The sequence below is a fragment of the Pseudopodoces humilis genome, chromosome 3 (genome assembly GCF_049639895.1).
Source record: "Pseudopodoces humilis isolate 2021_Gansu_Grassland_sample_001 chromosome 3, ASM4963989v1, whole genome shotgun sequence".
Lineage (NCBI taxonomy): Eukaryota > Metazoa > Chordata > Aves > Passeriformes > Paridae > Pseudopodoces > Pseudopodoces humilis.
The window spans coordinates 50456762-50484119 of record NC_142202.1 but is presented as its reverse complement, the minus strand read 5'-3'; the positions used below and the strand labels follow the sequence as shown (position 1 = coordinate 50484119).

The following is a 27358-nucleotide window of genomic DNA, read 5'->3' as shown; positions in this document are numbered from 1 at the left end:
AAGAGAATACATAATAGTGAAAACAACCAACTACATGGGTATTTATAACACATATGCATCTAGGTTATTTCCATGAATAAAGCCTCTCAGCCTAAGTTAGGATTCCTCTACTTGTTTGAGTTCAGTATACTGTTTCTGAAACACTCCACAGGGTGAACACTTCGTGTTTAAGAAGCGGGGAGAGAGCACAAGTGGCAGCATGACGAGCTGCACGGTGTTTTCCCAGCAGCTGGGGCTGACAGGTACGGCCCAGCACCAGCACTGAAGCACAGCATTAACAAAGCCAGCGCGGGCATCGCGGCGCACACACATCTCCCCACTGCTGGGGCCGCCGCCAAGCCACGGTTCCGCAGCTCCCCGCTCCTCCCCTTCCCCCGGCGTCCGTCAGGCGCCCCTCAGGCACTGCCCGGCGGTGACCTGTCGGCCCCCGCGCTACCACTGCCGGCCACCCCGCCCCGCCACCGCCCGCCACCGCCCGCCCCCGCACGATCACTGCCGGCCATCCCGCCCCTTCCCGGCCGGCGCAGGCGCCGCAGCGGGGCGGGCCGGGCTGGACCGGGGGGTAGGCGCGGGGAGCGCGGCGGGGCTGTGTGCTCCCGGGGCTGTGTGTGTCCCACAGCCGTGTGTGTCCCACAGCCGGGCGCTATGTGGGTGCCGCTGTCCCTGCTGGCCCTCGCGGCGCAGCTGGCGCCTCACCGGAGCGCGGCTTCCCAGGGGGAGCAGCCGCCCGCAGGTAATGGGCGGGGCGAGACGGGGGGATGAGGCGGCCAGGCCAGGCCGACCGGCTGATGGGCACACGGGTCACCTGAGGGGTGGCGGCACCGGCACCGGGCGTGCCGCGTCCTGTCCCGGATTCCTCCGGGACCGAGCGCCGCCGGTGGGGCCGCCAGCCCCGCGGCGGGCACCGGGAGCCGCCGGGGCAGGGCGGGCGCCGGGGGCCGCCGGGGAGGAGCCCCCGCTGGTGCCCGGGGCTGTGCCGCGCTGTGAGGCGCCCCGGGCCCGGCCGAGCCCGGTCGGGTGCGGGGTTCAGCCCGGCGCCGCGGCCGTGTCGTGGCGCGCCGGCGGCGCGCTGGTGACATCAGCCCCCGTTAGGATGTTCGCGCATTTCGGCACTCCAAAGCCAGAGCGGCGTGTGCGCCGGACGGGCCTGCTCCGCTGTGCTTTATGGCTTCGTGTGGCCAAAGAAATAGAGAAACCGGGGATCTCGGTGCGAAAATGGGGAGCACGGGGCTGGGGGGTGTGAAGAAGGTATCGGGATCGCGGCCTGAAGCACGCACATTTTGGCCAGGCACCCCTGGGGAGGAGGGGTGTCTTGCCAGCGGAGAGCAGCGTTGTGTCTCTGCACAGAGTTTTGGCAAGTAAATTACGAAAGAAATAGTCAGGCTTACTAGTTTAATTTTAAACTGGAAAAGTTCATTAAAAACAGAGATTGCTGTCTAATAGTCAAAAAGGAACATGCGTTTAATTTTTATTGAGACTACTGAGAGCTGGCTTTTTGTCCAGACTCCTTGAATTCTGCAAATGGAGATTTCTGGAGTTCAGATCCATGCCTGGGTGAAGTGACTGAATTTGACTACCCCGAGCATGGGCCACACCATGCTTTGGAAGTCTGCTTAGCTTTGGCTGGTATGGACGAGCAGTGCTAAAAGTGGCAAATCTGCCTGCATTCTTATCACTTAATAGTTGGCATTTTGAGTATCCAGTTTGTTTGATTTGGTGTCTGCTTGTAACTGGTAAACCTTGCAGTGAAAAATATCTTTTTTCCGCATTGGGTCAGTAAGGTGGCTTGATATCTTAAATATTGTCTTGTTTGTTCTTAGTCTCTTTTAAGGACTTGCTTTAATTGCTAGTAAAATATGCCACTTCTACATTGTATTAAGCATTTTTAGGGCAGAAAACCACAATACCAGTAAATCACTTGTGAAACAAACCTGCTATAACCCAGCCTGGTCCAGCACAACAGTTATTGTTGCATCTGTTTGCATAGAGAATATTGTATCTGTAAGCATAGAGAGTAGTGCTGTGGCAAAGATGATGTAGCAAGCTGCCTAGAAGCAGGAAGCTCACTTTTCTGCATGCGAGTGCAGCAAATCCTAGCTCATAGGAGCAGAATGTATTTTTGAGTTAGGTTTTGAAAACTCCAGCAGCATTTTCTTGATGACTTGCGCTCAGCTTGGTCACAGCCACTATAAGTAAAAACTTATTTTTTTAGTGAACAAAAGCATCATGAAGGGAATTCTAATTGACAGTTCTGTGTATTAGTTGAATAAAAATGCTGGGTTTATAAGTAATGACTAATAGCATGTGCTCACTTCATTATAATATTGATGCAGGCAGATGTGCTGACCTACAGTGGAAGAATTAAAGTAGAAGGGGAAGTCTGAAACATGTGTATGATGCCGTCACGTACAGAATAGCAGAATGAGTCAGGTTGGAAGTGACCACAGTGGTCGTCTGGTCCAGCCTTCCTGCTCAATCATGGTCATCCTAGAGCATGTGGCACAGGATTACCTCCAGATGGTTTCTGAGTAACTCCAGTGAAGGAGACTCCATAGCCTCTCTGGGCAATCTGTTCCAGTGCTTGGTCACTCACATGGTAAAAACGTCCTTCCTCATATTCAGGCGGAATTTTCTGTGTGTTAGTTTCTGCCCACTGGCTCTTGTTCTATTGCTTGGCACCAGTGTCTTCTTGGCACTTCTCCTTTAGATACTTGTAGATATTGATGGGGTCCCCTCTCAGCCATCTCCTCGTGAGACCGAACAGGCCCAGCCCCCTCAGGCTTTCCTCATAACAGAGATGCCCCAATTCCTTGATCCGTTTTGTAGCTCTCTGCTGGACCTGCTCCACAAACTCCATGTCTCTCTTGTACTGAGTCCAGAATTTCCATGGCAACAGTTGTATGATTTTTTTTTCTTCCTTAAGTCTTACAGGGCTTTCAGTGTGCCAGTAGAATAATACATATATCAGGGAGTTGTCAAGTAATCAAGTGTGTTAGGAGGAAATGTTCAGTCATCTTCATCTTCCAATGTAGGACACTGCTTTCCTTAGAAAAGGAATGAAGCCAGACAAGCCAGCAGCAACTGGAACATTCCCTGCATTTCCTACAGCTGGGTGCCTAATGTGTCTGCATTGATAGGCCTCTGACTCCACAGTGGAGCTGGGCACTTGCTGATGGGAACTCTCAGTCTGTATTTTAGTATTACAGAAGACAAGGTCTGTGGTCAAGGTGAAGAAGATTTAGAGGCTGTGGTAGCAGTTCAGGTGCTTCCTGCACATTGTAAGCCACATTTCTAAGAATGTCTGTAGTTCATTTAGGCAGCTGACTTCCTACTGTTTGTGATAATCATGGTGGTCTTGAGTTGTTGTTTACAGTTCAGATTATTGACATTCATAGCAATTGACTCAAGCTGCAAATAAATTAGATGGTAGAAAGTGTTGTATTTAGATACCATCTATTACAACACTTCTCATCTATAACAAAAGGGATGAACACTCAAAATAGATAAAACAATATTTAGCTTGTATTATTTAATCTGTTCTTTTAAGTGTCCTCCTTGTGCAACTTGCTGTGGTTCTTCTCGAGATGGTGATCTCAGTCTACCTCTCCTCTTACTACAGCTTACAACCTTGTGGAGATTTTTATCATAAACAATGATTTTAAAAACTCCATAGAGCAATGTCAAACCTCTGAGCCCTTAGAAAATTAAATTCTGTTGTAAGTAGAATCTGTAAAAATGCTTTGTATACTGTGTATAATGTTTATTCATGATACTTGGAAAATCATTTAAGTTCATTTCAGTTAATGATTTAAAAATTATTAGCTTTAAATATTACACCAGTCATGGTACTCATTTAATTTGTGAACTGATTTCTTTGTGAATTTGAGGTCTTTTAAGAATTTCTGGTAGAACCTTTTGCATAAATTGCTGTTACATGCATTAATTTAAGCTTGTCTGCAGTGAAGTCTTTAAGGAAGTACCATCCAGGTATGGGAGTGGCATTACAAGAGAAATCCTGGGTTTCTTTTGGAGGGATAAATGAAAGCGGGTGAAGGCAAGCACATGCAAGCATTTTCACATACACTGCGTGGCTGCTGCCACTTAAAAGAAAGCAAGTCAGGTAGCAGGTACAAAATTTCTTCATCACCTTGCTCCTTGGTGCTTGCCAGTCTGCCCAGCTCCCAGCCAAGCACAGCCAAGAGGCAGCTCCCCTCCAGCAGACTGATAGGAGCAGGAGCTGTTTAGTGCCTGGCCTGCCAGAAGTGCACAGAGAGGGGGCCGTGCTAGCCCAGGTGTGCTGCCTTCAAGGGGAACGTGGCAGAAGGCAGAACCACTGCACTGACAGACATTTCCCATTCCTCCCCAAGGCATGTGCTTGGTGCTCCTGCAGCCTGTGGTGAGCAGTGAACTCTTCCTGCTCAGTTTCAGTCCTGTGGTGCTGGGCAGTGCTCCTAACTCTCCTCCTCTCCCAGATGGCTGAACTCTGCTTTTAGTGCAGGCCAATTTTGTTTGATTCAGAACAGACTGAAGTGAGAATATAAATGATTAGGAGGACCATTTTGTCATGGTTTAACCAAACCCCACACAGCTGCTTGTTCACTTCATTACCAGAAGGACTGGGGAGAGAATGAGAAGCTGGAGAACTCTTGGACTGAGATAAAGGCAGTTTAATAGGGAAAGAAAAAGCCATGCACACAAGCAAAGCGGAGCAAGGAATTAATTCACTGCTTCCCGTGGGCAGGCAGGTGTTCAGCCATCCCCAGGAGAGCAGGATCTCATCGTGGGTAAGGGTTACCTGGGAAGACAAACACCATCACTCCAAATGTCCCACACTTCCTCCTTCTTCCCCCCACTTGATGCTGTGAGTGTGATACAGCACAGAAAGCAGCAATACCGTGGCCGCTTGCCAGCCCATGCTCACCATGGCTGTTACCAGAATGTTACCAGGCACGCTGTTGTGAGGTGATAAGAAGTACAGCAAGCAGTGAAAGCAAGGAGCACTGGACTCGAATATGCAGACAGGAAAGGGAGCCCCAGGGCAAGTATAGGAGCTCACTACTAGCTAAGCAGCACTAACAGTTGTAAATTCAGTTTAGTACATCCCAGTCAAGTCTGTTGTTATGTCAAACCATTTTAATCCCAAGCTGAGCACAAAAAAAATGAAGGAAATGTAGCCTTCAGAGAGAGTTTATATTCTTTTTTTTAATGTGTTATTTTTCATCCTTAGCATTGACTTGCCGCCTTCTGAATCCATCTTTCAGAGTATTGATTACCTTTTTGTCACCCATTCTTTCCGTTTGAAGTTTTTTTTCAATGCATATGGCTGCAGAGTACTGCAGAATCATTCAAAGGTAGTGCAAATTTATCTGATCTTTTTTCTCTTGTCTTTGTTTTCATGGGTGTTGAAAGCTAAGGAGAGTGACCATTTTACATATGTAAAGTCATCAGAGCTGCTACCCTTTCTGGGTGCAGTTGAAATGGATAGGTGAGCTCAGGTCCCCCTATGGGCTATTTACGTAAGGCTTGGATTCAGTGATCCTTGTGGGTCCCTTCCAACTCAGAATATTCTGTGAATCTATGAGCTGAAGCAACTGTAGGTAGAGCACAGGGCTGGCACAAGGAAAGCACACTTCTCCCAGTCAGGGGCCCAGAAGGGACCAACTGGTTACTATTGCAGCTCTCTGTCTTTAAATGATGAGTTAACCATGATTCTTCAGTGAGGTTCGAACTGTTTTCCCTCTTGGCCTGTTGAAGTGGATTATAAGTGTTTTCCTATGATGTGTCACTTGGGGATTATAAGGATTTGTTTGTTTGTAGTGGAAATCCAAAGAAGGAACAAACTTTAATTATTTTTTTTTTAAAAACTAGTAATTTAAATTTAATAATTAAAAAAACAATTTAAAGGTAAAAACTTTCAAAAGTTTTTACTTGTTATTTTTTCAGTTTGTCTTTTTAAGCTTTCAGTTTGTGCTTTCAGTCTGCATTTTAGTGGCTAAATGATGTTTAAAAGTCACATATGACTTGAGTGAAGTTTTATGGCTTTTAAGGCCACTGTTGTCTCATATAGCTGTACCATAAACTTTGCAGTGTGGATTCATCAGGCCCTGTTCTGTTACGTGCATTATTGCACTTCAGCTGAATTCTGCTTGTGTAAGCAGTGGTGACAAATCCCTTTGCAGTAATGTCAGAATGAAGGAAGGAGTTTCAGCCTTGCACAAGATACAAGTATCAGCTTGAAGGCTGTCTAATTTTTACATCTTAGAAATGTCCAGTTCATTGAATTAATTTTTGCTCTAGACAATGCATTGCCAAGGCTCAGTGAACGGGTAGGACATCTACATATATACAAAATACTAAGTCCTTTCTTAAGTATATGCTTTAAAAATAAATTTTATTGAGACTATGGCTGCTTCAAACTTGTGTTTTGTAAGTACTTTTCATAGGTAGTATTGTTCAGGAGCACCTGCATAGTCAACAAGAATGTCAGGTTTCAAGAAAAAGGTAAAGAAACCTTTCTTTATGCCTATATGGTTTGTATATGTCTGACCCTGCTGATATTTGTGAGAGATGTGCAGTAGTTATTTCTGACTTGGAGAAGGGTACGTATAAAACAAATTAGTCTTCTTCACAAATCACAATTTGTCTTGTAGGTTAAAAGAAGCATTTTCTGCCTTGGCGATGTACACTTTTGAAGCAGAAATGCATCGTATCTTGTATGCAAGGAGTGGATTAGTTCTAACATTTATCTATCTTAGTCCAAGAAGATACAACTGGGTGCACTTGTTTGCTACTCAGGAAAAAACCCTCCAAACCAAAATCCCTCTTATTTAGCAGCCTGAAATCAAGCAGCAGCAGATACTTGCAGTAAAATAAGTCTTTCAGTGGAGTTTGTCCTTTCATTTCCTCTCACATGTATTTCCTTCCTGTCTGCTGTGTGAGTTGGCTGAAGGTGTAAACATCTACTAAATCTTAAATACTTTAGTTGAAATAATTTCACATTGAGGAGGTGTTTGATAATGTATATACACATTCATGTCCCACAGTAGTCACACCTGATGACATCTTTGCCGTCAGTATGGCAGCAATAGTTTTGGTTGTTTGCATGTGGACAAATAAGTACATTTCTGTCCAAGTTATAAACTGATGCAGGTGTGAATTTGCTGAGATAAACTGTGCAGCTGTTTTCCCACGTCTGTTCTCTGTTTAATTCTGAACTTCCAGGTCACCCTGTGGTCATGCTTATCTTTCCTTTTACCCCTGTCTTATTACTACCTTTGCTTTCCAAAATTGCAGTTCTTTATCTTCAAAATACCAGCCTGTTTAGTTTATTCTGGCATGCTTAGGAAAAGTGTATCTGATTGGCCTGCCTTTGCCTTGTATTCCTTCAGTCTGTGGATGTAGAGCTGTTTCCTGAAATTCCTTTTATGTTGTTCTACAATGCACATACTAATTTAAATTTCTGTGAAAAAATGGTTCTTGCTGTTCTCTGTTGGCTTCTCAGCAGCCAGTATTGCTGTCTTACAAGGCAAGGTGAACTGCCAGGGGGAAACACTTTGAACTGGAGGCAAACTAGAACTTTCTGAGTTTCCTGAGTCATGCATTATGGCATGAGTTGCTGATCAGTTTTCTTCTCTCGTTCCATACTTGCTGTCTCACTGTTTGAATTTGCACCTTTAGTGTTGCTGCATTTATGTTTATTATAAATTAAAAGGAGTTTTATGTTTGACCGTTACCTTCATGGCACTGAAGTGCCATCTGATAACTGCTGTCATCATCTTCCACTTGTGCTTGCAGAGCAACATAGAACACGGTGTAACGTGTTTAGAAAAATGAAAGCTTCATTATGTTTAGTTAGTGTTCACATACAGTTTCATGGCCTTTTAACTGGCAATATGCAGAAATTGCATCTATAAGGATTAGACATTAGCACCTTGAAAATCTGCAGTGTCCTCTGTGATCTGTATTCTTGATGCTGGAGTGAGATGGGATTGTGGCATCCCCAGGCACTGTCTCTGGACTGTCTGCAGAAAAAATCATTAGAAATCAGATAGCCAGCCTGACTAAAAGAGCTGTGAGCTAGACAGCGAAAACTTATTTGTTCAGCTACCTGTGCAAAGACTTGCATATCTTGAGAGGGTGGACAGCACCTCCCAGTTCAGTATCATTGGCAAATTTGCCCAAGGTGCATTCAAATCCTGCATTCAGATCCTCGGTAAAAATAGTGAACAGAACAGGCCCTTGAACTGGGCCCCAGGGAACACTGCTGGTCCCCAGCTGGATGCAGCCCAGTTCACAGCAACCCTTGGAGCTCTGTCCTTCAGCCAGTTCTTCATTCAGTGTGCTGTGAACCTGCATATGCCAACTTGTGCGGAAGAGCACAGTGCGAGACAGTATCAAAAGCTGTACTAAAATCCAGAAGAAATATATCTGCTGCCTTCCCTTCACCTACTAGGCAGGTAATAAATTAGTTAAGCAGGACTTCCACTTTGTGAACCCCTGTTGACTGTTCCTGGTGATTATATTCTTCTTCTAATGTTTTTTGTGAGCACCTGGCATGATCTTCTCCATCATTTTTTCCAGGTGCTCAGATTAGGCTAACAGGTCTGGTTTCCTGAGTCTTTCCTCACGCCCTTCTTGTAAGTTGGAATAGAGGTTGTCTTCTAGTAAGCAGGGACCTCCCCAAATCTTAGGCAGATGATGGAGCAGTCCTACTCTTAACATTTGCTACCTAGTGCTCTGGGGTCAACCCTTTTGTTAAGCAGTTTCTTTTACGTAATAGTAAACAAAAGGTAAAATTTTGTAAGGCTAGCTACACTGTGGCTTAAAACTGCATACTTGAAGTAATGTTTGTGTACTTTGGCCCATCTGTGTGCTTGACATCTCTTCTGTCAGCTTTTTTCCTTGTGGTTATGAATTTGATGATTATGTTCCTTTTTTTCCAATAGCTGAAATACCACTGTTATATGTATTAAAACAAAAACCACAGAACCATTTGCAGAGTGATCTATATTACATCTGTCAAACCTTTGTGGTCAGTAGCATATCTCAGCCCCTGTGTGTTACTTTCAATAATGTGTGTATTTGTGGTCTTGTTCTCAGGATGTGTAAATTGATTACTTTCCCTAAATATATCTCAGAATGAAGTTGCAGTACTTGCTTTGTGAACAAGAAGCAATGTAGAGCAGGTCAAATATGAGTTCCCTCAACATTTTGTAAAAGCCTCATTGAGAATACTAAAGGTGCCAAAAAAGACATTGACAAGCTGAGTTTTAACAGTTAAATTCAGCTGAGTGACCTTCCGTTCTCTTCTCTTCTCTTCCTGAGTGTCATGTGTCAGCCTTACGGGATCCTGTAATTTTCCTTCTCCTGCAGCTGCTCCCTTGATATCCCTATTGTGCTTGCAGCTTGAAACAGATACATGCAAGACTGTCAGTGTTGCTTCTTTTTTTTGGAATGCTTTACTACATTACCTCTGATATTTTTTGCTAAGTGTACTTCAAACGTGTTCCTTCAAATGGAACTACATTATAGCTTCAGTGTTCAGTTTCCTTACAAATGTTTGTAGTTCATTTTGGTCATCACAGCTTACGGAAAATACTGCTGGAGTGGTAGAAGTATCACTGTTAGAAATTCATAGGGAACACAGGCTTTCCCTAGCAGGCCTGTTGCATTTTGGCCTTGATATTCCAGCTCTGGTACCATCTCCCAGCCCATCCACTCCAGTTCAATTTCTGAACAGCTACAGAAATCTACAGGAACTGAGCTAATCTCCTCTAGCTTGAGTTAAGTCTTAGAACCTGTCTCACTGTTACACCTGTAAAAGACCAACACAGGGGTATAATCATCACTGCTTATGGACCTGATACAGGCTGTCAGATGGACTTGCCTTCAGTGCACCTGGGTTATCTGACATTCTTGCAAAGAGGACATTTCTCCTCTCTGCAGGAGAGATGAATAATAAATCAACTTACAGGGCTCATGGGTGTTTCTACTGGTGACAGACTAGCTCATCTGGGGGGAAGTATTTGTGATTTCTATATCTAGCATGTTGCCTTTTCCAAATAATTTAGAAGTACATTTAGCTGTTCTTGTGTTTGCAAAGGTCTGTTTATCAAAGTGCAATTGCTCTCTTCATTCTAGTACCTTCACCAACGGAGATTGTAGTGACATCTGAAAATTTCAAATCAGTTTTGCATTGGCAGTACCCACCTGTGTCTGAAACTCCTCGTTTTATTGTGGAAATCAAGCCTTACAAGTAAGTTCTTATTATTTTGTTATTTCCTATACCTGATGTTATCTAGAAACATACAAAAGCAGTCAGTCCATGGTAAATTCTTTTGGTTGTATGTGGTGATGTCATATGGGGTGAAGGTTGCCCAAGTGTAAATTAAGGCAAAATTTGTCAAGTAATTGGGTGGTTGAGGTTGGCAGGAATCTCTGGAGGTCATCTGGTTCAACCCCCTTGCTTGAGCAGGTCATCCATGATTATATCCAGTGGGCTTTTGAATATCCCTAGGGGAGAAGACTCCACAACCACCCTGGGCAATCTGTACCCTCACAGGTCCTGGCCACCCTTATAGTTTTTTATTTCTGGCAGTGTATTGTACAGAATTATGCAGTTGAAATTGTATTAACTATTACTTGATCTGTTTTACAGTTTAGGTTACTATAAGAACATCTCAACCTGTATGAACACTACAGATCATTTTTGTGATTTCTCAAAGGAAGTATGTGACCCTTATTTATCTCACTGGCTTCGAGTTAAAGCTGTTGTTGGGTCACAACAGTCTGAGTATGTTGAGTCAAAGGAGTTTATTTTGCAAAGGCATGGTAAGTTGTATCTAAATTGTAAACCTTGTAATTTTTTCCAAATATTTAGTGCTAGTAATTATTCCTTTTCCTCTGTTGTTGCATTGCATTTGGGAATATCTTAAAGCCAGGAGTCCAGGATGAAATGAAGCATGACGATTGCTTAGTAGGAACTTCATGGCGCTTGTTAGCTCTGACTCTGTGGTGTCTATTTGTTTCAAAATGTCTAAAGGCAAGAGGGTGATGCTGATGGTGCACTCTGAATCCTTTCTGTACTCCAGACACCAGTTTAGAGTGGGAAACTGTCACCATACAAGATGGACCTGTAGGCATCAGTGAAGTAGCAATGCCTTGCTTGACAACATGGCTAGAGTGCCATGTACTGATAGATTCAGGTATCCAGATATTACCTAGAAGCCATAACTGGATAACTCAGTTACTGTATCTTTGTATAAATCCTTTGGCCCATGAGATTCTATCTGACTTGAGCTATGCTTTAGCTAGGAATAACTTTCTGCATTGCTGGAGATGAAAGAGTGAAGTCCCTCTTTGATTTCTGCTATGATTCCATTCCCACTCAACAGTCCAATGACTTGAAATAGTGGCTGGTTTCTAGAGTTTGACAAAGGGACACAAGTCGTGGTAGTAATGCTCAGCCTGACAGTTTCCAGAACATTGGGAACCACATATGAAGAAGAGAGACAAAATTCTCTTTTTTCCTTTGAACAAGAAACTCATGTTCAGTCAGACCATTAGACACGAAAAATTCACATAGGCCATTGCTGTGGGAAATCCAAAGTTTCCAAATGGTGCTTATGGTGAGATTTGTTTAGCTTTTTTTTAGCTTTCCATTGTTTCAGTGCAGTATTGTTTTTAACTGAGGTGTTTTATGGTGGGATCTAGTCAGCAGGATCTTGTGTTTGGTTCTCTTTCCTGTATATGTTTAATTGCTGTTAGTTTTTTCTGTTGTCAGCTGAAGTTTTATGGACTTAGGTGTCTAGGAAAGTTAACTTGCTTTACAGTAAAATTCTTCATGAATGATCTGTTTCCATTTTAGAAACTGATTAGTTAATGTATCCAAATTCCTCCATTACTTCTAACAGTAGAGAGGTCTTACCACAGCTATGCAATATTAACAGCATGGAAATATAAATACTTAATTCTTCTCAAATCTCTGATGAATTTTGGAAAGCTAACTATAAATACCATATTTTATGTTAAAACCTTTGGCCTAATAGTAATGGTGCAATGTGTTGCAGGAAAAATAGGACTGCCAAAACTGAGTCTCTCAAGACATGGTGATAAAATCACGGTTGATATTTACCATTCTGTATTCCCTCTTTCTTGTATTGAAGACATTTATTCAAAGCTTGAGTACTCGGTGATTGTTCGGGATAGTAAAAATAAGGTAGGTTCCAAAAATAAAATTTAAAATTAAAAATACTGGTTTGCCTTAAATGTCTATGCAAGAGATTTATGCCTATGACACATGGAGCTAACAGATGCCAAGAAAACAGCTGAACACCTAAAATGTTGAGCGCATTACAATATGTGATTGAAAGGTCTGTATTTCAGTTGTCCAAATTAGTCGCTTACAATGAAAATTAGATTATTGCGTTAGCTGTACACAAGTGTTATTCTGTCACATGCTGCTGTCTCTGCATACATGCTAAAATATTGGTAATTTGACTTGTGCCACTCTCACTTGTCTAAAGAGACATTGCATTTAAGAAAATTACCTTTTGAGGTATTTATACCAGTTTATTTAGCAATCATGGAGGGTGAAGGTTGCTTACTTACTTACAGTTAGCTTTTCATATGCATCCAGGTACAGGTTTTATAATTGTGAATCTCTGCTATGAACAGCAGAAATTTTACCTAGAAAATACCATGCTCTGATCAAATACAAAATCTTAAGATAGCCAGTAAGGAGATGGTCATATAGATTTTGCAAGACATATGGGTGATGTAGAAAACACATCTAATAGTGTTCTTACATTTTTTTGAAGTGGTGGAAGGTACTGTAACATTGTTCTAGTGAGTCAAATGATATAAGATATCTTCCAATTTTTTTCAGACTGAAGAACTCTATGCGGACAACTGTACAATGCATAAGTGCAGCCTCAAAATCCCAATTTCTACTGAAAATTCTACTTACTGTGTTTCAGCAACAGGAAGTTTTGATAATCTGATGTTTGGCACTCCATCAGAGGAAAGTTGCATTTCTGTTCCTCTCAAGCAGACATCAAGTAAGAGGCTTCTAATACTATATTAAGAACATACTGAATCTGAACATAGATCTGATCTAGCAAGTATTTGATGCTTGGGATGCCTTTGGGGAGAATAGAAGAAGTAGGAAAAGCTTAGTCATTATTTTCCAAATGTACTTTGATAGTTCTGACCTTTACAAATCATGTATTATTTTCAAGTGACCCTGAATTTTTTGGGGGGGGTATTTTTCCTGTGTTGCTGGTATCACAAAACTTTTCTATTGCACATGAACACTGGTGTAATCAAAAAATCACAAATTGATCATTCACTGAGCTGTGTGGTTTTCATATGCATTCATAAGGCATTGTCTCTTCTAGCAACTGGCTTTTTGCAGGATAATGTGTATAGACTTTTAACTGGAAGCAACTATAAACTTACTGTCATTAAATTAAGATATTCAGGTCTTTTTCTTAAGTAAAGAGAACAAAACAAACATTGTGGTTGTACTTCATTATGGCCTGTAATTTCAGCAAATTGATAGAAGCAGTTTTCTTGAATGCACAGGATCAGCTGGATGAGGGAGGGTATTAAGAGAATCAGACTAGTGGAGTCCTACTAGTAATTGTTAACAATTCTTTGTTTTGGAAGATTTCATATTTTACTTTTACTGTGCATAAACTCTGTATAGTTATGTCAGTTAATATGCTATCACATAGAAAGTGTACAAATCTTATCATCCCCATCTCTCATCTCTAAGGAACAAAAAATTAGTTGCAAAATTCCTTTATTTCTATAAAAACATGATTATGTTTATATGAATTGAAAAGCTTCTGTCATTGTAATTCTTATTTACTCCATAAAAGTGTTATGGATTAAGTTTTCCTGAGTGAGAAAAGGTAGTACATTGACAAATTCACACATTACAGCTAAGCATTCTGAGCTATTAGAATTTCTGAAATTATTCTAAGTGGTACAGCAGTGGCTTGTTTTTCCAAAATTCCTAGTAGATTTTGCTTTAATTTTCTAGGTACACATGGTATCATCATTGTGTGTGTTGTTATTGGGATCTTGACTGTAATATTTTCGGTGTATTATGGCTGCAAAAAACTAAGGAAAGACAACATACAGCTGCCAAAGTCGTTGGTAAGTTCTGTAACTCCTGTATCTTGATGCCAGTCTTTTGGGTTTGGTTGGATTTTTTCAGCTTTTTTACCATGGTCTCATAGATATTTAGAATTTATGCCAGTCTAATATTCTGAAAGCCTTTGCAACCAGATGAGTCTTAGTTTTTTAGGACTAGACTTCAATGTCTCTTTAACTGAAGTAGCAATAGTTGGTGTAGTTTGAGAACTTGGTTCTTAAAAACTCAGTGTGTGCATACCTAGGCAGGTTTGTGTTCACTCTAGTAGCAGAGACACAAAACTACAGAATCACTGAAATGAGACCTTTCTAGAGGTCATCTACTCAAAGCCTTTTTGAGGTCATCTACCCAAAGCCTTTTGCTCAAGCACAGGAACAGGTCAGCCATGAGTGTATCCAGATGGCTTTAGAATACCTGCAAGGAAGGAGACTCCACAGCTGCTCTGGGCAATCTGTTCCAATGTTAAACCACCCACCCTCACAGTTTTTCTTACATTCAGAAAAAATTCTCTGTGTTTCAGCCCATTTCCTTTTGTCCTGTCACAGGATCTGTGAGATTCCTTCATTAAACAGTAGTATTGGAATCCTGCTAATTGCTACAATATGCTTAGTGATGTGCAGAGTAAGGGAAGGGAGTAATAGCTCTGTAGGAAGAGGGAAGAAGGACATGCAGAAGTCTGTTCTCACATTGAGCAGTCACAGAGAAGAGAGGTCAACAGCTGCTCTATCTTAAAAACTTCCTGTAGCCATTCCTAGGAAACGGAGTAGATATTCCTTAAGGAGCAGCAGTGCTCCTTCGTTTCATGTCAGGCAAGAGTGGTGTATCTAAGAACTACTGTTGTAATATTCTCCTGGTGTTGTGTTAGTCACAACAATGAACTACCACAACTTCAAAGAGCTGACACCTGAGGCAGTGGTAAAAAGAAATCACAGCAAGAGTATCTTCTCAGTGGATGGATGAAGTCTCATTTACAGAGAGAGTGGCCAACAAATTTCCATTCCATGTTCTTCAGTTTCAAAACCCTTTAAAATGACCTCTCCATAGTCAATGCCCAAAATCCCTCTGGAATCTGTGTTCTTTAGAATATCAGGAGGCAAGATTGCTCTGACTAAAGGGAGATTCCCAAGCCAGAGGTGGTCCCTTTGTAGTAAAGCAGTGATCTAGTCCACCAACTTGAGCAGCACAAGATGATTCATCTCCTTTATGCACTTCTGATCAGACAGAAGGCTTTCTAAAATTCTTGTTTCTTTCCATGGACTGTGATGGAGCCAGGGGACTGGTTTGGAAGTAGCCATTCACACTGTAGGCTTTAAAAAATCAGATGAGAAAAACCTCTCTGACATCTCTAAATAGGCCCCAGTATCAAAACACACCGGCCTGATAGTAGAGATACTGGAGACTTTGTGTCATCCTCACACCAGTGTACTTGTCTGAATATGTAACTTTGTGTCCTGTGTGCACGCAAGAGTAATTTCTGTGGAGATCCATTCATTGTAGCAGAAGATGCTCATGCAGAATTACAGTGCTGTGCTCAGTGGATCCATAGTTATTTTGGCTTTCCAGTACCACTGTGATGTCCCACCTAAAGATCAGGAAGTGGAATATCACAAATAGAATGTGTGCTCCTTTACACCTGTGAGCATCCTGATGCATGCTCCAACTTCACACTTGAGATTACTTAGTAGAAACTCATGTGTGTGCCCATATTCTCATTTTAATAGACTAGATGTTACTTTATGGTTCCTAGGTTCCAGTACCACAGTATGGTTCACGTGCTACATCATATTTTGTTGCTAAAGAGCTGAATGAAGCCTATAACTATTTCTAAATATTGTTAACTGTGTGGTCAAGTATTGAGACATGCTCCCCTTGAAAGTGGTTGCTGCCCAAGTCCTGTTCAAGAAGCATTTTGCCCATGTTCTGAGATGTGGGTTTAAATTCCTAGGTTGCTCTGGATGGAGTCAGGAGGTAGACACTGGTTCTTGTGGGTCCCTTCCAAATCAGGATATTCTATGTTTCTGTCCATTTCCAATGAAGTCTTTAATGACTAACATAAGTTGTAGAGCTCATAGAGGTAGTTTAAACATAGGTGATATGAATACTGTGGGAATGCAAAATGAGCAGTTAATAATTTAAACATAATTTTGTGGTTAATCATTTAAAATAATGAACAAACAATTGAAATAATTGTTATGAACAGTAAGTTTAATTATATGACATTATCTCTATAGACCTGATGGCACTTGGAGCCTGTCACTGACCTTTGCGTATGTACTAGGCCTTTTTTCTGTACAGGTTATGATCGTTGTGCCTTACCTGAGCTTGTCTGAGAATAAAACATCTAGGGAGTTTTTCCATCTGTTAAAAGACTGGGCAGGATTTCCTACCTTAGGACTGCTGTTTTCCAGTGATCTTCCTGGTAGTTTTAAGTAGATTTTAAAACATCGTTTGAGTCACTTTGAACAACTTGGAATTTTCCAACCGAAGGAAAAATAAGAAAGAGTAACCATCAAGCATCAAGTACCCAAGCAGCCATCTTTGTGAGTCTCATATACTTAGAGAAAAGAAAAAAAAAATCCATTGCAAATTAGGGCTCCAGAGCTTTTATACTGTCTTTTCTATGCTGTTTGTGACTCCCAAGAATTACGTATCAGTTGTATCTTGGTCCTACTTCCACAGTGCAGCTGCCATTCGGTATGGCATACGATGAATGTCTTCATCAGAAAACATGTTTGTTTAAATGTTTAAATATTATTATAAACAGTAGGATCCTATCAGGAATATGCATACATGAAATGGGACAGATTCCTTTACAAGACTTCATGTTAAGTCTTCTGCCTGAATCAAGGAAATCTGATGTTTCAGCAGTTCAGCTGTAGTTATAGCTTCCTTTCTTTTATCTCACAAAAAGTATTATAGGAGGCTGTCTCCTTCTACCCATTGTCTTCAGTCATTGAAAAATGTCCTGTGGTTATTCCAGTACTAGATTTTTGTTCTAAGATTTGTGGTAAGGGCTTAGCCACTTTTGAAGGAATGTGACCATAATTTTCTGATATGCTGTGGGCATCTCTCTCTCTCTGCACTTTAATTTCCCTGTCTTTTTCTTCAGTGTCTTTTATCTTTGAATGGTGGCAAATATTTTTGTGAGTAAGAAACATCTACTTTATAAGAGAAAAGTGAAAACTGAGTCTTATTTAAGCCTACTTTTCTGTTATCTGCTCATGCTTTTTCTAATTCTGACAGGAATGATAAGGCTGTGTTGTTCTCTCTTTGTAGAACACTTTAGGATAGTCACAAAACAGTAGGAAATTTTCTTTGCAGCTGTTTTTTTTGATTATACAACATATATTTTTGATATGGAAAAACTAATTGTTCCTGCAAATATTGACTGACACTTGCCAGAAATAATTTGTCATCTTACAAGAGAGAAGCTGCTTCATTACTTTTGTGAAAATTTTTTTCCCCTGTGAGCATCTGTAGGGGGCAGTAACATAGTCTTCATAAATTTATATAGCATTAATGTTCTGTGGAAGCATACAAAAACCACAAAGATTATTGCCATCATCCTAATAGGATTTGAAGTGAAGTTCTCAAACTCCCCTTCATGAAATGTGCACCTGAAAATTACTTGGAATTCATAGGTGGACAAGTTATTAGAAAAGAAGTTAAGAAAGGAATTGTTAATTACCTTAACTGTTATGGATTCCTTGGGATATGCTACTTCCCTGTGTCCTTGAGCCTGACTTTTAGCAGTGTGTCTCCCTAGTCTGTTGAGGCCATGAAAGACCTGAAAGCACAGGTGCTGTTATTTGAGACAGGAAATTATGTACCTGCACATGCCAGGTAATATTGCTGATACCCATCTTAAGATCACAGGCTGTCAGTTTGCTAGTATTAGGTAATGTCAATAAAAGAAAAATACTAACTTGCCTATAGTAAATACTTTTCTTCAAATAGCCACCATATCTTAATTACCCTTGTTACTCAAGATCTTTAGAATGTTGCTGTAATAACCAGTTACTGTAATAAGCTGTGATTCTTATCTTTGAAGCTGGAAACAACTGCATGAGTTGTTAAATTGTCTCGTAGTCATGACTCAGTGACCCTTAAAAATACCTTTGGTACCGGGAAACACACAGGAGTTTTTTCTTCTGATCACTTCCTTCTTTCATGAATGGGAATAGGAGTGTCTTTGCACCATCTTGCCTGGTCAGAAACTTGTCAAGAAAAAAGTGGGTTTCGTTTTGAGAGGTCTTGGATGTAGTTGTACAGAGAATAGGTATTTTATTTCCAAAGTCTCTAAGTATTGCCAGCACTCACTGTGAAATGCTGGACCTGTGTAGAATGTAAGGTGATCCCTTAACACATTTCTAGGACTGTGATTTTTTAGAACTGTGTGAAAATCCTAAAAGGGGAGAAACATGAACTCATTGGGTTTTGTTTTTAACTTCAGTTTAGCATGTACTGGTATGGGGAGAGATGGGAAGCAGAAAACACAGCTTTTGACTATGGTTTCTCTAATACTTTGTTGTAATTCACATTCCTCAAGTATTTTTACACAGAGAATTCCCTTCTCATGTCACTTGCTGTGTGGTTATTGGAGTCAGATTTTTGCTAACCCCCACCCCAATAAACTATAGATGCTGGTCTCTTCAAGATCAGTGTTGGATAGTGTAAGTACCCAGTATTTTGGATATATATCCAATATAGCTATATAAAGAGATTCTCAAAAAGTGCATTAATCCTTCTAAGGTGTTCTTAATATTTTCAGTATCTGCCCATTGTTGATTGTAATCTCTTACTTACAACTAACTTTTAAGCATATGCTTCTTATGAATGAGTGAATTCTCATGGAATATTCTTTATAGTTTTATATATTCTGTAGTATTCTGTTTCCATAACAGAAAATGAAGATCCAAAGACATGGATGGTTGTACACTACAGCTAGGTTGCAGTCAAGGAGCCACCTGAATGCACTTTTCAGTGGCAGCCCTTGATTCCCCAGAGGATTGCCTCACCTTAGTGGTGTTCACACAGGTGTTTGTAAAAGTAACTTAGATGATCAGTAACTGCTCTTCAGGGAGTGTTTGCTTGACCTGTGGTGGTGTTTGTTGTTTGGCTGGTTGGTTTTCCTAAACTGTAATGCTTTTATTGATCCAGCCTTAACCACAGAGTAGCATCATCAGAGCTTCTGAGGGGTAAGATAATGAGACTGAAGTGAGAGATGAAGGCAGTTTCTAATGAAGGCAGCACACTCTGAAGGTATGAATGTAAAGCTACAGTCTGACAACCATTTAATCAGGAAAGACTCTTGAAAAGCACAGTCAATGGGATCATCTGGTTTTGATGGCCCTCAGTTCTTACACTAGTACAGACAGGGAGGTTTTTTGTGATGACTTGTAATTTTTCTTAATTGTATTTTACTTCATCTTTCCTCCTCCTGTATGCACCTCTTTCTTCCAAATTAGCCTCCATCTGAATTTTCAGGCAGATTTTTTTTTTTTTTAACAAAGTATCTGAAAAAACAGTGATTGTGTATTTTACTAAGAAAATCATGGATCTATAATACTTGATATTGTGTGATACACATACATAGTGAATTACAAAATTTGTGAAAGAACACTATTTTTCTCCCTTGGCATTCTGTTATCGTTAGGGAACACCATCAAAGAGCTGAAAATTTACCCTACTTTGTTTTTAATGTGTATGTACTCTTGAAAAGACATTTTAAAAAAATAAATAAATAAAGAATCTAAGCAGCCTGAAGGCATATTGTAATTGTTTAAAACGAGCTGGGGCTTGGCCAGTGAAAGAATTCATATGATCAACCTGTGGAGGGATGTCAATGGGAAACATTAAAGTTTGTTGCAGCATAGTGACTTTGTGAAATAAGTTAGGAGACTTCAGCATAGATGTTGCTGGGTATGTTGTTCACTTCCCTCCTGGTTGAAACAGGTGCCAGAAATTATCACAGCCACTGTAAATTATACTCATTCTCTATAGAGTATGAAAGGCTTCCCCAGCTGAAGAGTATTACCTCTTTTTCTTCTTTTGCTGTTTTCCTCTATGCTGGAAACTTCAAAATATAGTGGGTAACATGAAATGGATTTGATCCTTGCAAATATGCTTGCCCAAAGAAAGCATTTTTGAGATCTTGCAAACAAGTGTTACTGGAACAGTTAAACTCATGGGCATAGGCCAATGACCGTGCCAGATTTTAATTTTCCAGTTTTGTTTTGGAATTGGTTATAATGATGCTAAATTATCGACTTGCATATTTTTTCAGCTTTTAAACTCAAAGTTGTTTGGTTTGGTTTGTTTTCTTTTTTTTCCATTTAAGGTCATTGTGATGAGAAACCTGAACACAGGCACCTTACTGGGACCGAGGTCAGACGGGAAGTATATATCCGTAATTAGCTTCCCATCGAGCCACTCGGAGTTGCCAGTGAATGGTGAAGTAACCTTGCTGGTCACAGAGCCAGAAGAACAAACTGTTAGTTCTGCAAATTCCTGTGATGGAGAATCTTCTGTCCCATCCCCAGAGCCACCAGCCAAAGAAGAAGAGGTGCCTGTTCAGGAAAGCACAGAGGAGGTCTCTTCTGATGCTGAAGAACAAAACTGTGTGGTAAAAGAGAATTACTTCATTTCTGACAGTAGCCAAATGGATATCTGCAATGAGTCTTCAGGGTCAGAGATCTCTACCACAGAAAGACAGCAAACGGTGATTCCAAGCAGCTGCTTCAAGTTTTCTGGCTATGACAAGCCTCATGTTCCATTAGATATGTTGATGATAGATGTTGGTGAAGAGCAGCCTGTGAATGCTTACAGGCCAACTGAGTAGGCAGGATAACTAAAGTGCCTAACCACAACTCAGAACAGCATTACTGAAGGTTTTGGAAAGTCTGGGTTAAATTGTGAGCATCTGCAAGTTGTCTTGTCCTGGTCAGTAAACAATTGAAAATAGTATCTGAAAATGGCATAAAAAATGTGGGGAAATTTAATAGTAACCACTTTTTGAAATGCTTTTGTATATGATATAACTCATTATTTCCTATTTGAAATAGTGCTGTGTTTTTTAACAATACTCTATAGAAAATATATCATCGACTATAAAACACCAGCTGTACCATTATGCACTTCTGCTTCAAATCTTGCTCAAAATCAGTTCAACAAACATAATGCTTAAAAAATCCTGCACTTGATTATGATGGATGTGTGCAAGAAATGTTTGAGAATTTTTTACCATTATTGGAGGTATCTTCTCGCTTAGGTTTTTTCTTTTGAAGAGTATTTTTATATTAAATGTTCCTATTTTTTTAAAATAAGACTGTGCCTATAAACTCTTCCTGTATATCTTAGGAATTTGATTGCGTGTCAGAGAAGTAAGAAGTAATGGCCATAAACTAAGAACACAAGAAGTTCACCTCAGCATGAGGAAGAACTTCTTTGCATTGAGGGTGGGTGGCAGAGCACTGGCACAGGCTGCCCAGGGGGATCACGGAGTCTCCCTCTCTGAAGACATTCAAAACCCACCTGAACTCATTCCTGTGTCACCTGCTCTAGGTGACCCTGCCTTACCAGGGTGTTGGACTGGGTGGTTTCCAGAGGTTACTTCCAACCCTAACAATTCTGTGAAAGTACCAGTTATTTGTAGTCTTTGCTGCTAACTTCAATATAGCGGCGCCCATTTGGATCACTTTGTGGCCTGAGTAACCATGTCCCATTCTGGCAGAATCTATTAGTAAGCTGACTGATCATCACTGGGGGAAAAAAGTCTAATGGGTAGTTGCACAAATTCCTTAGAAAATGCCCTCAAAATTCAAAAGCCTGGTTTCTTATATTATTCTATTCCATTATTCTATTCTTCTTCTATTTATTCTATTTTTATCCTAATTATTAGAACAATATGTTCTTTAAATAGAAATCAATCAGACTTTTCTAACAGGATGAAAATCACTGCTATTTCAGCCCCTTATAATAACATAATGCTGGAACTACACAAAATCACCCTCTTAAAAAAATTACAAAATCATCCTCTTAAAAAACATCTCAAGACCATAGGAAAATAGTGTGATTAAGTTGTACTTTATAAGTTTTATTGTCAGCTGACAGCCTCTTCCAAATTTTATATCACAGTCTGTAGTTTAGAAAATTGAGGAATAAGAATTCTATATTTTTATATTTTTTTTTTTTTCATATTGAAATGCATGTGATATATTTATTTCCCTTTAATCAAGATTTGGTAGGTATTTTCTATTTGTAGGAAATGTTTAGAGCAATTATTAATGAAGTTCAGGGAAAAAAACCGCTTTACGGGTACAAGTTGGTCCATTTACACAAAATCATGGGTTTGTTTTAAAAGGTATTTTTATAGGATTGTCAGTATTGTTACCATATTACAGTGGTGGTTTTAAGGGAAAACCAGTGTCATAGAACTTCTGTCCTTACATTCCTTAGTGATGTGAGCATTCTTCAGGTAAAGTTAGTTTTTACAGAAGTTTCGGGAGTGCTTCCATTGTTGTATATATCAGATATTGACCACAATGGTAAAAAAGATTTAAAAACAATAGCTATTTTTCCCATCTCTACTCACAGGAAGGTAACAGATTGCTTAGCAGGGTTTTGATAATTTTAGGAAAAGCCAAATTAAGCTGGTGAGTTTTGTAGTTATGATGTCATGGAAAGTTCAAATAGTAATTGTTAGCTGGCTCTGACTTGTTTCTGCATTCTGTTCAAACACAGTGCGACCCCCTAGCAACTTCCTCAATGTTGTGTTCTGGGCTGAGTTCCTAGAGGCAGCGCTTAGTGTCTTACTGCTTAGGATGCACTAATGTGTAGGTCTCCCTGAGGCAGAGGTGCAGAAAATAACACTCTTGGTGTGGCAAGAAGGCTTTTTGAAAATCAGCATTAACTGCATTTGAAACTTCAACTAAACTGACCGGGTAGTGATGTGGTTCATCACTGAGGCTCTTAGCAGGCTGTCTACTAAGTAGATGAGCTGCTGTGTCTTGTGCAGAGATTGCAGTTGATGTAATTTCTTTCTGAGTTTGGAGGTTTGTTGATGAATATGAATTGCAATAAAATACCTCAGGAATTTATAAATGTCAGGGAAGTGTTTACATTAAACTTGGCTCTGAAGGGATAAAGAGAGCATTAGAAACTGGAGTTAGTCTTGTTTTTTGTGAAGAAGTTTCTGACCAGACAATTTGCTCTGTATTTTCTTTGCAACTGCTCAGAGCATTTAACTTTGCACTTGGTAGCTTGTTTTCCTTCTCTCAGTTTTGTCAAAAAAAGAAATAAAATGTTGATGTTGTCCAAGAACATCAGTAATTAGCTTTGGCAATTGTTGGATTTGATGTGTGTGCCTCAAAACCAAGATTATGTCAGAAACATGTAATTTTTATTTTTTTTTAATTAGATTTACATTCTTAGCCGTGCATCAGGAAACTCTGATGCTATTAAACTGAGACAGAGTGTGTTAGATTTGTGTGAGCTAAGTGTTTCATTGTTCTGGAAGATTTCCCTTTGCTGACACACTGGCAGAGGAATGCCACTAGACACATTTTAAAGTGAAGTGACTGTCTCGGGTTCTTTTCTCTTACCCCTGCAATACAAGTACATTGTACATTCTTCTAAATCTTTCAAATCACGTGGAGTCTAATGTGAGTAAAAGGACCCAGCCAGGAGCAAGGATATCATTAAGAAGAGTGATGTTAAGATCAGTAAGAAATTACACAAAAATATATGGGAAAAATTTGGCATGGCAAATAGTCACATGTATCGGAAAGGTGGTGTTATTTCGGAAGCTGAAAGTCGAGAACAGCTGTATGCGTGCTTTGTACTATATCACATTTATATACAACAGACCTGCTCTTGAAATAAAGCAAGGTTAAATGTACTTTTTAATAAAAAATTCTGAATTGTAAATAAAAAAGCCACTGAACTAGCACTATCCCTGCGGTATGTCTTCTGTGTGCTGCGTACTTAACTAGTGGCACAGGGATAGTTTAGATGTTTAAATTGCTCAGGCTAGCTTACAGTTTTGGTAATTGTGAAATAAAGAAGTTTAAGGGTGTACAAAGCACAGGCTTCTTTTACTAGCTGTGAGTAGCTGAAAATGTGAGGCCACCATGAGAGAAGGATGTGCTTCTGGTTCAGTACGCTGTTACCACCAGTCCTGCTTTTAGTAGTTGCCAGTAGTGGTATTGAGAGCCTGAGAGTTGGACACAATCCAGCAGTTTGCAGTGTGAGGATTTCTTGGGATGGGAATGGAAATGCCTTTCCAGCTACAGCTAGAAAGCCTTGCTTTTGCAGTTCTAATACCATATATCTGAACAATGTAGTTGGGAACCTGTCAGGTAGTATTTATCTATACATTTTCACTTAATTGAGTTAGTTAAATTGATTAATATTCCTGAGATGAAGTAGTTTGCTTGAGCTTCTGAATATTTGTACATAGCACCTTGATCCAGAATATGGAAGTGCCTAACATTTATACATTGAAAATAATTTAATACTCATGCCTTTTACAGGCCTGTCAGCTATCCAGTATCACATATCCAGTAACACATAAGGTTCTGCCACTTAAACATTTTCAGTTGATTCTTATCCTTGTCCTGGCTGCTTAGCACACTTCCCTTCCTCTCACTTGAAGATGATTTAGGTGATGATGTAAGACCCAAAACTTATATCCTGTGAAAGAGAACTTCACAAAACTCTGGCCTCATACCTGCCAACATTCTAAGAACTTCTTTAGTTCTTCTTCTTGAGTGGGCATTGTAATTTTTATTACTAGTTATGCAGTTAGCAATGAAGTATTGTGGCAGTACTATGTGCTAGCACAGAAACATCAAATCTGCTTTTGTGTGGTTTTCCACACAAAAGTCAATAATGTAGTTTAAAAAAAAATAAAAATTGTCAAATCCACTGACATCTGTGGAAACAATACAGCGTGTAGAGTCCCAGTTGCCTGGAACAGACTCACATATTTTTATGTAATCCTTCACTAAAAGATTGCAGAAAAAGAAACTTCCATGAGAAGACCTGTTTTTCTCAGGGTTAGGAAAAAGAAGTTGCTCTGAAGTGGTTCCATGTAAACAGTTGAGTATTAATAAGTAAGACATCTACTTGGTTCAAATTAATATTTTCAGCACACCTTAAAAAAACCAAAATCCCAAAAAGCAAAAACACAACCAAAATGACAATCCAAAGACAAAGCACCTTCTATCTCAGGAAAAGATGACCTGTGCAGATTCCTCGAGGGTGATATTTTTTATAGTTCAGTCCTTTATGAATAACTGTTGTTTATTAATAGTCTTTCTGTATTCTCTAAATGGATGCAATAATTGGGCTGAAATCTGTAATGAAATTCCTGTAAATATGTACATTTTTTTATATATGTAAATAAAAAAATTATCAAGAAAAGAGTGCCCTTGTCTCTTTATGACTGTTAGCTTTTTTTCTGAAGACTGAATGTGCTTTTGAAGCTCTCAGTTCATGTTTCTTAGGTGGTGTATGCTTGAGCATTACTGAGAATAAGAGCACTGTTTGGGAGAGATGTGTGGCCCATCTGTGTGTGTGGGCTGTGTGCAGCCAGTTCCTGGATCCTACTGACCTTCTTCATCTTCGGTGTTGCAACTTCTTTTCTGCCCTTTGCTGTTGATGCAGCCTGCAGTAGCTTAAGTCCAGTCCTACAGTGCTTCAGACTGGGGATGCTTCCTTATGTCCTATTTAAAAATTATGGGCAAGGATTAAATGGTCAAACCATTTGAATGCATTCATTAATTGCTACAGAGCGAGGAAAGCTGGCCTTCCTTGAAACTTACTACTGTTCATTAGAAGTTTAAATGATCACAGAAGTCTTACTTGTGTGATGTTTTAATTTCTGCTGTCCAGCCACAGCTTGAACAAGGAAAAGCATGACAAGCAGAGCAAACGATGAGCAGGCAAACCAAGAGGTTTTCCCCGTCAGCTTGCTTTGTGTCCTGCAAAATTAATCCTGCGGTTGTCAAATCCTTGCAATGCGCACAGTACAGCAGGAAGAGTATTGACTCTGATGCAGTTTTTTGGTGTGCCAAAATCACTTGAATAATAAAAACATCCCTTCAAGACAACATCAACCCTTCAACTTGCATCCCTTTTAAAGAGAGTAAATACAGTCCTTTCGGACTGAAAATACAGATTGAAAACAAAAATAAATACCCTTTGTTTTCTTTCTGGGCATGACTGTTTTGTGTTATATTTTGTGTAATATTTTGCACATTCATAGCAGCTCAGTTAATTGTAGGAAGGGTGGAGGGCATGTGCAGTTCCATTCCAGAAGACAGGAACTATGCAGTGGGGTGTGTTTTTGGCTGCCAGGTTTGGTAGAGCTGAGGCCTGTGATAACCTGCTGCTGCAAATGTGATTAAGCGTGAGATAAATTATAACAAGGAAGGAAGGGTTGCAGAAGCTTGCCTAAATGGCTAGAGGGCAGTGGTAGCAAGGAGGTAGAGAGCATCTTTGCCATTTCTCAGTCCCTTCTTCTATGTGACTGCTTCTCAGGTATCAGCAGCCTTATTAATACAGCACCAATTCGTACTCACCCTGAGTTCTGCATAGAAATTGCAACAAAGTACTGTGAATTTGGATGGTGAATTACAAAGAATTAATTTGACAATTGCAGCAAAACTAGCAATTTTATTTGAGATACACCAAACTTGATTTAGGACAAAGAAAATAGAACAAAGCTTTTTTTGTCTTGAAGAATCACAGGGTGATCTTAGTGGTTAAACAGTCATGTTGCAGTAGACTCGAAACTAACACCTCTGAGAATTGTGAAAACCAGTTAAGTGTGAAGGGTCCTGTCCTGAAAAGCTCAGCACATGGTTTCCTGAATGCTCAGAGACTATCCACACAAGATCTTGAACATTGTATTTATTAAGGAAGACAAAAAAGGCTTATAAAAACATACAAATACAGTTCGTAGTTGGAGATGGTGGTGGTAAAGATTATTGTAAGAATGGACTTTCTGGTCTGGAGTTCGCATTCTTCGGATGATGGAGAATGATGCTGAGAATTCAAAAGACAACCACAGAACTGAGCCACAGGCTAGAAAGTGTGATGCTTGCAAATTTCTCATTGCAGAAGAGATGAGTGAAAGGCAGGTTCTCTTTTTTTCCTCCATTTCTTTTTTCCCTTGGCCAGGGAAACCCCTGG

The 27358-nt window shown here is 40.1% G+C and overlaps 1 protein-coding gene across 1 annotated transcript; it reads left to right on the top strand.

Moving 5' to 3' along the window:
- The first annotated feature begins 539 nt into the window (after nucleotides 1-539).
- Nucleotides 540-25585, top strand: IFNGR1 (interferon gamma receptor 1). The gene is made up of 7 exons (XM_005518650.3): nucleotides 540-733; nucleotides 10141-10255; nucleotides 10658-10830; nucleotides 12069-12217; nucleotides 12887-13058; nucleotides 14048-14163; nucleotides 20502-25585. Exons 1-7 carry the CDS (start codon nucleotides 646-648, stop codon nucleotides 21000-21002), a joined length of 1314 nt encoding a protein of 437 aa, XP_005518707.1. The 5' UTR covers nucleotides 540-645; the 3' UTR covers nucleotides 21003-25585.
- The last annotated feature ends 1773 nt before the right edge of the window (nucleotides 25586-27358 follow it).